At 45.1% G+C, this 13,213-nt stretch overlaps 1 protein-coding gene across 1 annotated transcript in view; it reads right to left on the reverse strand.

The window, feature by feature from the left end:
* Nucleotides 1-13,213, reverse strand: part of SPHKAP (SPHK1 interactor, AKAP domain containing) — a 240,776-nt gene that overhangs the window by 15,476 nt on the left and 212,087 nt on the right. The window contains exon 8 of the mRNA XM_063442305.1: nt 5,810-5,980. Coding sequence (XP_063298375.1) covers nt 5,810-5,980 — 171 coding nt within the window. The remainder of the gene's footprint in view (nt 1-5,809; nt 5,981-13,213) is intronic.

Here is a 13,213-nt window from a genome sequence, read left to right on the forward strand (position 1 = left end):
ACCATATACATGTACCTTGTGTCGGACAGTGTTTGAATTTGACAGTTAGTCGGTCTGATGATGTCACTGCACTGTGCAGGGAGTGAAGCAGGGAAGACCATAGAGACTAACTGTCATTTTTCAAACACTGTCCGATCCAAGGTGTATGTATATGGCTGAAAGAGCCTGTCATATAGTTAAAGCACACATATAGTCAAACCTCGAACCGGATTATGATCATGCTGAATTCTGAAATTTATCACCAGTCTAGATAACTGGTGGTTTGAAGAAATATATAAAAACACTAAAACTGTTTAAGCGATAAAATAGAAGGATAGATGGCTACGTAGGAACATGGGCAAACCTGAATACAAATAGAGGATGTCTGGATGTATAATGCATTCTCTTTATTTGGATTACATGCAGAGATAGTGCTTTTTATTCATGTTTCATTCTTCATACACAGAATGCACATCAATGGCATCTACACGTAAAGAGCATTTTTCCTTTACTACAGTTTCTGCTGCTTAAAGAAACACTTTAAACACTAAACCGACTTTAACTTAATGAATCATTTCTGGTGTATAGATCCTGCAGTCCCACTGCTCAATTTTCTGTAATTCAGGAGTTAATTCACTTGGTTTATGCAGCCCTAGTCACGCCTCGCTGCATGTGACTTACACAGCCTTCCTAAACACTTCCTGTAAAGAGTCATCTAATGTTTAAGCTTCCTTTATTGCACAGTCTGTTTAAAATGTCTTATCTCACATCATTGAAGTAACTACACTGAACAAAATTATAAACGCAACACTTTTGTTTTTGCCCCCATTTTTCATGAGTTGAACTCAAAGAGCTAAGACTTTTTCTATGTACGCAAAAGGCCTATTTCTCTCAAATATTGTTCACAAATCTGTCTAAATCTGTGTTAGCGAGCACTTCTCCTTTGTCGAGGTAATCCGTCCACCTCACATGTGTGGCATATCAAGATGCTGATTAGAGAGCATGATTATTGCAAATGTGTGCCTTAAGCTGGCCACAATAAAAGGCCACTCGAAAATGTGCAATTTTACTGTATTGGTGGGCCTATGGGGGGGTCTGAAAATCAGTCAGTATCTGGTGTGACCACCATTTGTCTCACGCAGTGCAACACATCTCCTTCGCATAGAGATGATCAGGTTGTTGATTGTGGCCTGTGTAATGTTGGTTCACTCCTCTTCAATGGCTGTGTGAAGTTGGATATTGGATATTGGCAGGACCTGGAACACGCTGTCCTATACGCCGATCCAGAGCATGCCAAACGTGCTCAATGGGTGACATGTCCGGTGAGTATGCTGGCCATGCAAGAACTGGGATGTTTTTATCATGCTGCAACATGAAGTGATGGTCATCGATGAATGGCACAACAATGGGCCTCAGGATCTCGTCATGGTATCTCTGTGCATTCAAAATGCCATTAATAAGATGCACCTGTGTTCATTGTTCATAACATATGCCTGCCTATACCATAACCCCACTGCCACCATGGGCCACACGATCCACAGCGTTGACATCACCAAACCGCTCACCCACATGATGCCATACATGCTGTCTGCCATCTGCCCTGTACAGTGAAAACCGGGATTCATCTGTGAAGAGAACACCTCTCCAAAGTGCCAGATGCCATCGAATGTGAGCATTTGCCCACTCAAGCCAGTTACGATGACGAGCTGCAGTCAGGAGAGACCCTGATGAGGACGACGAGCATGCAGATGAGCTTTCCTGAGATGGTTTCTGAAAGTTTGTGCAGAAATTCTTTGGTTATGCAAACTGATTGTTGCAGCTGTCCAGGTGGCTGACCTTCAACGATCTTGGAGGTGAAGATGCTGGATGTGGAGGTCGTGGGCTGGTGTGGTTACACGTGGTCTGCGGTTGTGAGGCCGGTTAGATGTACTACCAAATTCTCTGAAACGCCTTTGGAGACGGCTTATGGTAGAGAAATAAACATTCAATTCACGGGCAACAGCTCTGGTGGACATTCCTGCAGTCCGCATGCCAATTGTACGTTCCCTCAAAACTTGCGACGTCTATGGCATTGTGCTGTGTGATAAAATTGCACATTTTAGAGTGACCTTTTATTGTGGCCAACCTAAGGCACATCTTTGCAATAATCATGCTGTAATCAGCATCTTGATATGCCACACCTGTGCAGTGGATGGACTATCTCGGCAAAGGAGAAGTGCTCACTAACACAGATTTAGACAGATTTGTGAACAATATTTGAGAGAAATAGACATTTTGTGTACAAAGAAAAAGTCTTAGATCTTTGAGTTCAGCTCATGAAAAATGGGGGCAAAAACAAAAGTGTTGCGTTTATAATTTTGTTCAGTGTATATTTGTGCTTAATTAAGTTGTTACTATAATTTTCTTTAGGTGCTTCCCTAATTTTATTTTTAAAAAAGTTATTAAACTGATTAAAACTTACCTGAAATCCATTACCGGGCCAAGTTCTCCTGGTTCTCTTCCACACCACTCCTGATGTGGTACCACTAATTTTTTTCCTGCTTTCTGCCCATTCAAATGCTTGTCATAGAAGAGTATTGATTGGGCATGGATGCATGAACAGGGAGCACACTCATTTCAGAACTATAAAGGAGAGAGGGAAAGGAGGGGGTAGCAGGTGGTAGGAATCTAACACTTGGGTGCTTGGTACGTGGACAAGTGGTGGGAATATAAAAAAGGGAGGGTGGGAGAAACATTATAATTGATGGCACTGTTGGATGCTGAGGGAGGAAACATTTTAATTTGCCAACACACCAGTGAAGGGAGGAAGGGCTAATAACATCAAATTCTAAGGTCCATCGGCTTCACTTGTATGTGCGCTTACAGCACTGCCTGCAAGTGACGTATCATATTATGTCCATTATCAGTGGGCAGTGCGCGCTCACAACAAACATAAAATATGCACTGAATTAACATTTGGCAGTTCCAGGATTGTAACTAGCACTAACACAAGTGTAAAAAGGTCTGGATATTCAGTGTTTCAAGCAGAAACACTAAACAGCCAGATTCCTTCCTCCATGACCACTTCTAAAAGGAGAAGTGGTCATGGATGTTGGCGTAACCCTTTAGCCTGTTAGAACCTGCAGAAGCCTCTTGTGTGTGATTAAAGTTCAATTAACAGAGCAGGGGATATGAACTTCTAAAGTAAACACACTGAACGGTCAGATCTGATTGAACATAAAAACATTTTTCATGCAACCTGTGTGTGCCACAGCCAGGGGAGCTAGGGCTGCATAAAGAGAAACTAAAATATTTAACTGCTAGAAGAAGTAGAATTTATTAGTGAGAATGTAGGGGCATGATCTATACACTGAAACTGCTTCATTAGGTTAAAGATGTTTTGGTACTTAGAGTATCCCTTTAACAATTATATGTTAAAGATGTGTGTTTATGATGAATGAAACAGAAGGTATTTAGTTTTTTTTTTTTATTAAGTGACCCACATGAATAATTTGTACTTACAATTCTACAGTATGACTCGGTGAGGGAACCTACAAATAAAGCTCCAATTCCATAGCACCCACATTGCTGGCTGTGCTGCTGTTACCATTGCTGTTAGCAGAAGACACGTTTTTGTGAGTTTTTATGGGTAATCTCATGCAGATCGGATGAACTTTTGTGTGAGCAATATTTGGTGATGTTAGACCCTTTGTGGCATTTAGAGAACTGTCTCCATTGCAGACCCTACGCATAAGAAATGTTTGCTTCAAAACAACATCATTTGACCCCCTTAAAATACTATTTTTTTTAAAAATAATTATCTCCTTGGAGGGTGAATTCCCTTTCCTCTATTTAGCCATCTACTTTCAGCTCTGTCACAACCACTCTCTGAGGGGATGGCTTTACAACAATGTAGATAAAAAGCATATTAGGTCCTTATATATATACAGTTGCAAGAAAAAGTATGTGAACCCTTTGGAATTATATGGATTTCTGCACAAATTGGTCATAAAATGTGATCTGATCATCATCTAAGTCACAACAATAGACAATCACAGTGTGCTTAAACTAATAACACACAAAGAATGAAATGTTGCCATGTTTTTATTGAACACACCATGTAAACATTCACAGTGCAGGTGGAAAAAGTATGTGAACCGCTAGACTAATGACATCTCCAAGAGCTAATTGGAGTGAGATGTCAGCCAACTGGAGTCCAATCAATGAGATGAGATTGGAGGTGTTGGTTACAGCTGCCCTGCCCTATAAAAAACACACACCAGTTCTGGGTTTGCTTTTCACAAGAAGCATTGCCTGATGTGAATGATGCCTCGCACAAAAGAGCTCTCAGAAGACCTACGATTAAGAATTGTTGACTTGCATAAAGCTGGAAAGGGTTATAAAAGTATCTCCAAAAGCCTTGCTGTTCATCATCAGTCCACGGTAAGACAAATTGTCTATAAATGGAGAAAGTTCAGCACTGCTGCTACTCTCCCTAGGAGTGGCCGTCCTGTAAAGATGACTGCAAGAGCACAGCGCAGACTGCTCAATGAGGTGAAGAAGAATCCTAGAGTGTCAGCTAAAGACTTACAAAAGTCACTGGCAAATGCTAACATCCCTGTTAGCGAATCTACAATACGTAAAACACTAAACAAGAATGGATTTCATGGGTGGATACCACAGAGGAAGCCACTGCTGTCCAAACAAAACATTGCTGCACGTTTACAGTTTGCACAAGAGCACCTGGATGTTCCACAGCAGTACTGGCAAAATATTCTGTCGACAGACGAAACCAAAGTTGAGTTGTTTGGAAGAAACACACAACACTAGGTGTGGCGAAAAAGAGGCACAGCACACCAACATCAAAACCTCATCCCAACTGTGAAGTATGGTGGTGGGGGCATCATGGTTTGTGGCTGCTTTGCTGCGTCAGGGCCTGGACGGATTGCTATCATCGAAGGAATAATGAATTCCCAAGTTTATCAAGACATTTTGCAGGAGAACTTAAGGCCATCTGCCTACCAGCTGAAGCTCAACAGAAGATGAGTGTTGCAACAGGACAATGACCCAAAGCATAGAAGTAAATCAACAACAGAATGGCATAAACAGAAGAAAATACGCCTTCTGAAGTGGCCCAGTCAGAGTCCTGACCTCAACCCAATTGAGATGCTGTGGCATGACCTCAAGAAAGCGATTCACACCAGACATCCCAAGAATATTGCTGAACTGAAACAGTTCTGTAAAGAGGAATGGTCAAGAATTACTCCGGACCGTTGTGCACGTCTGATCTGCAACTACAGGAAACGTTTGGTTGAAGTTTTTGCTGCCAAAGGAGGTTTAACCAGTTATTAAATCCAAGGGTTCACATACTTTTTCCACCTGCACTGTGAATGTTTACATGGTGTGTTCAATAAAAACATGGCAAAATTTAATTATTTGTGTGTTATTAGTTTAAGCAGACTGTGATTGTCTATTGTTGTGACTTAGATGATGACCAGATCACATTTTATGACCAATTTGTGCAGAAATCCATATAATTCCAAAGGGTTCACATACTTTTTCTTGCAACTGTATATATATGTATATATATATATATATATATATATATATATATGCTCTGTTAAATTATTACACAGCTAGACAGAGGTTGACTAGACAAACCAACTCAACAGCATTCTTCTATTACTAACAAGACCATTCTGGAATCCAGTGGCAGCCAACAAGAAGCTTCCCAACTGTCCTGTTTCCATTCCAACCTATGGGTGGTTGCTCATTAATTTGAGTTCTGCTGGATAGGTTTCCCATGCAGCAAACCATAGTTGGAGGTTATCTCCTGATCGCTGTTGCTCACCTCGCAGATCTTTCACTCAGCTGCAGGTAGCTGCTAGTGTCCTCCAGAATTTCCTCTTCGGTTGCAAGCTGTGACCAGCTGCCCGTGCTATCCTCACTGCTGCTGAGCAGAGTAAGGGCCTCCGACCTTGTTGTTTCTGGTAAAACTGGAGTATTTCTTCCGTAGTGAGCCCTGCAATAAACAAAAACAGCATGGAACATGAATAGAGCACAAATTAATCATCATAAACATACACATATGCAGATACAAGTGGATAATCATTATTATCATAATTTATTTATGAAAATGAGAAAACCCATACTGGTTTAATTTTCGCATGAAGGAAGCAATCTGAAGAACTCTTTCAAGTCTGAGGAGTACAAGTCCGAGGACATATCTACAAGATGCCTTTAATTTCATACTCTTTTCTGCATGCATGGGGATTTTATTAAAGACACGGAGGCTCCTATTATGCAATATCTCTTTCTTTATTTCCTCAGCAGCAAAGATAGAGGAATATAAATATTATCAAAATGAAAGAAAAAACTGTACAGGCATAACGAGTAGCCAATCACATAACAGAGGAAGTAGCTATATAAGTCCTGTGTCTCCCACAATCCCCCTCTTTCTTTGCTGCTTCCTCAGACAGCTAAGTATTTTACTTGAGCTCTCCTACTCATTGCATTTTATTTACTTGTAATTCATGTTCTGCTTATGCTTTGTTTCATTATTGTCGTTTTTATTTATCGTTGATTACTAACTAGTACCTACATCGTTGGTGTATTTGGGGGTTCCCCTAAAGGCTTTGCCCGCCGCCGCGGGCTGGTTTTCCCCTCCTACCGCCCCTGTTGCCGCTTCTCGGCGCTATCTCAGCCGCGTGGCCCTTTCCCTGTGAACGCGACTGAGTGTGCTCGTTTTCCCCTCTCGCGGGCTGCCCACGCGGGTAGGTGCACGCGCCCCTTCCCCCGCCTGGAGCCGGTCCACGGGCACACCCTGACACGTGCGGCGGCCATTTTGGGCGAGCTTTCGTTTCACCCTGCTGTGCCGTGCGGTCGGTCCCTTTCCTACGGGTCCCCTCGCTACACCAACGATCAGGTTTAGCCCTTTTTTCTGTTCTACTGGGTTAATCAACCCATTTTTCTAGTATTCAGTTTTGGTTCTCTTGTACCTCACTATGCAGGATAGCAAAGATGGGCCTACTGTCCCCTCTGGGGATTTTTCGATAGATAATCCCGAGGGCGCTATGGCCTCTCAGGAACTCCAGGCCTTGTTAGAAGCTACTATGGCTTCTTCCCTTGAAAAGGCTATTGCCTCCGCTATGGGGACTGTCTCATCCTCCTTTGCCCAGTCACTTCAGGCTGTGCTCTTGCCTTCTATGGCTGCCCCTAACCCCCTGGGTGCGGGGTCCCCTTCCCCTGCCCTAACTGTGCCGGGTGCCCGTAAGGCGAAGGCAAAGGCTAGACATCTCAGGTCCCACTCCTCGATGCAGGCTTTGCCTGTCATGACTGACACGCCTCTGGCGGTCGCAGATAGCGCGCATCCCACGCGCACAAGAGCCCCTGGCCGGGCTAAAAAGGCTAGATTGTGGAAACGGGCTAGAGCCCTGGATGATGGGTCGGATACCGACCGGAGTGTGGACAATGATTCCGATGTTATGGAATATGACTCCTATGGGGAGGACGAGTCTGGCGAGGATCAACCCCTTACGGGTGTCACCCCTTCTGGGTCCTCTGCCGTCCCCCGTAGAAAAGTGCCAGACCCCGCTGGGGATAATGAAAAAGGGCTTTTAGACCCACAGGGGAACCCCCTGTTTGACCCGGACGACCTGCGTCACCCGCGGTCTGCCGAATGGGTCCCTCCGGACCATATCGCCCAGTATGTGGCTAAGAGGATTCGCACACCTCTGTCAAAGGAAGGCCGCAATAAATTGCGTGCCGAATGCCCACGACCTTCCCTCCCTGGCGCTGCCTGTAAGACCCCTGAAGTGGACCCTCAGATTGCCCAATTTCTTAATAAGTCTGGGTGGAAGCCTAAAAAGGGTCTTGATCACTCCCTAAAAGGGTGCCAGGATAAAATTCTGGATACGCTGGGCCCCCTGTCTAAGCTGTACGAGCTCCTTGAGGCAGCCCGTAATGGCGACTCAGTCCTAGATACGGATGTGGCCATCGGGTGGGTCCAGCGAGCTATATGCCTTGTGGGGAATGCCAACACGGCTATGTCTTCCGAGAGACGCAAGGCTATTCTCTTGAAAATAGACCCTAAACTGGCTGCTATGACCGTAGCTGAACCTGACTCAGCCGATGAGGGGATGTTGTTCGGCACATCCTTTGTGAAGGACATGGGGTCCTATGTAAAAACCTTTACGGCTATTGACAAGGCGCAAGCTAATATGAAGCGCGTCTTCGCGCCCAAGGTTTTCGGTGGGGCCGGGCGTAGCAGGAACCGTCCTCCCGGCCGTGGTTTCCGAGGCTCATTCAGGGCCAACAGAGGTTCCTTTTTCCCCTCTCGAGGGCTCCAGGACCCGAAAACGCCTCCTTTCTTCCCGGCTAGAGGGAGATCGTGGGGCTCTAGATACCCCCGTGGTGGGTCGTCGGGCAGACGCCCTTATGGTGAGTACCCCTTCTTCCCTTCTCGATCAGGTTCGGGTGGCGGGGAGGCTAGCCTTATTTTACCCAAGGTGGGCAGTTATTACCTCAGATGCTTGGGTTCTGCAATGCGTAAAGGGTTACCAACTAGATTTTGTTTCCCTGCCGGTCCAAACGTATACCCCCAGGGAATTGTCCCTCCCACGGGAGCAGGACGCGATGATCTCCGCGGAAGTCGCGGAGATGTTCTCAAAGGGCGCCATCGAAGAATTGCCGTTCGCCACTCCAGGCTTTACGAGCAATCTCTTCCTTGTACCCAAGAAAGGGGGCGGTGTCCGCCCAGTGATAAACCTTCGCCCTCTCAACGCCTTCCTACGCTACCAACATTTCCAGATGGAAGGCATCCATTGTCTCAGAGACCTTCTGAGACAGTCGGATTGGATGGCCAAATTGGACCTGAAGGATGCGTACTTCACGGTTCCAATAGCGATAGAATCCAGGGACTACTTGCACTTCACCTGGCACGGACGGCGTTGGCGTTTTACATGCCTTCCGTTCGGCCTCTCCTCGGCTCCTTGGTGTTTCACCAAGGTTATGAAGCCGGTGGTGTCGTTCCTCCGTACCCGAGGGGTTCGACTAATTATTTACCTGGACGACATCCTGATCATGTCACAGTCGTTGGAATGCCTGAAGTTGCATTTAGACTGGACGATCAACCTCTTACAGAACCTAGGTTTTCTGGTAAACTGGGACAAGTCGGTCCTGACACCCGCCCAGTCTATGGAGTTCCTGGGGTTCCAGGTGGATTCCGTGCGGCAGTTCCTGTACTTACCAGAATCCAAGATAAAAGCCATCCAGAAGGAGCTCCGTCGAGCTCTTCGCGCTTCGGACTTGTCAGTCCGGCAGTTGGCGAGGATCATCGGCCTACTGGCCTCCTCCATTCAGGCGATATTCCCAGGCCCCTTACATTACCGGGCTCTCCAACGGCTCAAGGGGTCACACCTACGTTCGGGTCGATCGTACGAATCCCGACTTTGTCTGGACGAGGAGTCCAGAGACGAGCTGGTATGGTGGTTGGCACACATGGAAGCCTGGAACGGAAAAGCAATTTTCGGTTCCGTTCCGGACGTGGTCATAGAATCAGATGCCAGCTTGCACGGCTGGGGGGCTCGTTGTGGCGACATCTCCACGGGGGGCAGATGGTCCGACGCAGAGAAGTCGTTACACATCAACTGCCTGGAACTCCTGGCGGGGGCCTTTGCGATTCGCAGCCTTACCCCTGGAAAGGCGAACTGTTGTGTTCTCCTCAAATTGGACAACGTATCGGCAGTCCGATACATAAATCACTTGGGCGGAACCAAGTCCAAAATGTTGGCTCTGCTGGCGAAGGACTTTTGGCAGTTCTGCCTCCTAAACAACGTCTCGGTGACGGCGGAACACATTCCGGGTCTGGACAATTCAGGTGCGGATTGGAACTCCAGACATTTGAGAGACTCGGGAGACTGGCATTTGCACGCCTCGGTCTTCCAAAGCTTAAACAGGCTGTGGGGTCGGTTCGAGATGGACCTGTTCGCATCTCGACTGAACACTCAGTTACCGAGGTTCTTCAGTTGGAGACCGGACCCGGCGGCAGTGGCGACGGATTCCTTTCTTCAAGAATGGCCTCCAGGCCACCTGTATGCCTTTCCCCCATTCAACATGATCGCTCGTACGATCTCGAAGCTGGTTCGTCACGACTGTCGTCTGACCCTGATCACCCCTCTGTGGAGATCACGGCCGTGGTTCCCTCGTCTGATGGAGTTGTCCATAGACTTCCCTCGTCTGTTGCCGAACTTCCAGGACCTCCTTCTGGATCCGGATGGGAACTCGCACGAATTGGTGCTCCAGCACCAGTTGCCCCTGGTAGCATGGTTCCTTTCAGGGGACGCTGGCTTGTCCCTGACGTTCCACAGTCGACTCTCTTGCTCCTCGATAACGCCTGGGCTCCGGGCACACGATCAGCTTACCGAGCTGCATGGAAGTCTTGGTCTGATTGGTGCATGGAACGGGCAGTGGATCCCATATCTGCCCCTCTCCATTTGATACTGGGGTTTCTTACAGCCCTGTTCGACTCAGGCAAGGCGTACAGGACTATCAATGTTTTTCGATCGGCCATATCGGCCGGTCATGGTGGTTTGGAAGGTGTACCCATCGGCAAACATCCTTTTGTATGCCGTCTTCTCAAGGGTATTCGCTTCGTCCGTCCGCCTAGGTCGCGGTTTTCGACATTTTGGGACGTCAACATTGTGTTGCGTTTTCTGTCGGATTGGTACCCTAACCAGGACTTGACTCTTAAACAACTATCCTCCAAGATGGTTATGCTGTTTTGCCTGGTCTCTTGTAAGAGAGTCTCCGATGTTAGGGCTCTTGACTGGGGTGCCTTTGTGTTTACGCCGGATGGCGTTACTTTCACCATATCTAGGAGAACTAAGTCGGCGTCCAAATCCTTCGTATATCCTAGATTCCCGTTGTGTCCGGCGCTCTGCCCGGTGGATTGTTTGAAGGCCTATCTAGAGGCTACACGTGCGGTGCGCTCATCTGAACGCCATCCCCTATTCATTTCGTTTAAGGCTCCTCATCGCCCAGTATCGACTCCGACGCTGGCGCGTTGGATTCGTTGGCTTTTATCCCTAGCGGGTATAGACACATCTGTCTTTACGCCTCATTCTGTAAGGGGTGCTATGGCCTCGAAGGCATCCACAGTTGGTTGCCGCCTAGAGGACATCATGCGCGCAGCGGACTGGTCCCGAGAGTCGACCTTCAGAGACTTCTATTTCAGACCAATTGAACACGTCGCATCTCAGGTGATAGCACAGCTTTGAACTTGCATAATAGGAGCCTCCGTGTCTTTAATAAAATTCCTAGATTTTACTAGTAACATGACGTAAAGTCATGATTTTATTAAAGACACGGAGGCGAGTATTATTCCCTCCCACCCTCCCGGTGTGGATTTGGGATTGGAGATGCTTCAATACAATACAAGTACGTGGGCAATTGGGTCTGTATTGAGTTCATGTTTTTTGTACTGTGTAGTTTTTATCATGCTTAGATGATTTGACAGTTTTATATTGATTTCTAAATCATGTATATATTCTATTTCAGAATCATGTTTCATGTTGATCCCTCACGTTTATGTTTGGTAAGTCTACAGTTTGAGTTTGGAAATTACCATATTTTTCTATCTTTTTTAGCTTGAAGTTCTCGTTTTGTTTCCCGTTTCCTGTTTGGATCAAGTGGGACATCGTTTATCTTACCTGGTCTTCGGTTGCGCAAGAAAGAGGGGGATTGTGGGAGACACAGGACTTATATAGCTACTTCCTCTGTTATGTGATTGGCTACTCGTTATGCCTGTACAGTTTTTTCTTTCATTTTGATAATATTTATATTCCTCTATCTTTGCTGCTGAGGAAATAAAGAAAGAGATATTGCATAATACTCGCCTCCGTGTCTTTAATAAAATCATGACTTTACGTCATGTTACTAGTAAAATCTAGGAATTGTTTGCTTTAACAGTTCCTGAATTAGCAAAATAATTGGACTGAGCTTCTGCAGCCAAAATAATTCTAGCTTTTCCTGGACATCAATGCTCCAGAATATTTCGATTTTTGCTATGACTTCTAAAATGTGAAAAGTACCTTCTCAACCTGTTCTCCACCAGTTTTGATTGAACACTAGTGCTATCAAGAGTTGTATCCACACAGACAAATGATTCAGACAAAATAGGTTTCTAGGAGAACGATGAAGAAAACAAAAACCTGATCTAAAGATGTCTAAATAAAGGATCTGTCTAGCTCTCACCATGAGGTGTCTGAATGTGGCTCATATCTGGGAATAAAGCCTACAACTAAGCTGTCACATCCAAAGCATCTGTAATTAATGTTCAGTTACTAAGGGATCCAGATAGTTGCACCTGCTCTTGTGGTGTGTGCAGTTTGTTTCCCTAAAAATAGTCAGATATAAGATTTTATTTACAATGCAGTCAGCTGTGATAATATATCCAGCTTTAGTTCTATCTGTAAAATGGCCAAGAAGAGTTGCAAAATCAGTCATAAACTCAATTTATTATTTATAAATGTTTATAAGCATACTACGCCCTTTGAAACCAACTAAATTAACTGCAAAGTCACCAATATTACCCCACAAAGATTCAGTTATGCCAATTAAATGTCATTCTTCATTTTTCAATCAATACAACTCTCGTTGCTCTTAGAATCAGACATTTAAAGGGACGCAGACATGTCCTTGTATTTTTAATATTATACTTACTTATCCCTATATTTAACAAATATGAGTGAATCTGATTTGGACAAAATGTCCCAAACCATTTTTTGCACAAGTCTAATTCACACCTGTTTATCCTGCAACTGGGTACCTCCATCTTCCAGCTATTGTTATAAGCTCTGTCCTGGGGAGGTGGGGAAATGAAACAATGTTTCTATTTCAACTTCTCATTTGCATTGTTTGCCCTGACCTTGCCTTGTCTGAACTAGATTATGTTGTAATTTGTTAAAGTTTTAATATAAATTTAAAATAAATTGATGCATCTCATTTAAAAAGATGACACAAGTTGTAGACAATTTAGCTGTTTTATTCAAAGATGTAAGAAGTGACAGTTTCCCCTTAAGGTTGCTATCTTACATACATGACACAATACACATGTTTTAATCTCATTCCCTTCCTCTCTTCACTCAATTTCCCTAACAAAGCGCTGCTTTTAGTCTAAATTTAAAACCCAAGTCCAAGTCCCAGGTCCAAGAAATGTGTAATACAAGTACCAGGGAAACAGCGGACAGTTTGTTAT

The sequence above is a fragment of the Pelobates fuscus genome, chromosome 2 (assembly GCF_036172605.1).
Source record: "Pelobates fuscus isolate aPelFus1 chromosome 2, aPelFus1.pri, whole genome shotgun sequence".
Taxonomy (NCBI): Eukaryota; Metazoa; Chordata; class Amphibia; order Anura; family Pelobatidae; genus Pelobates; species Pelobates fuscus.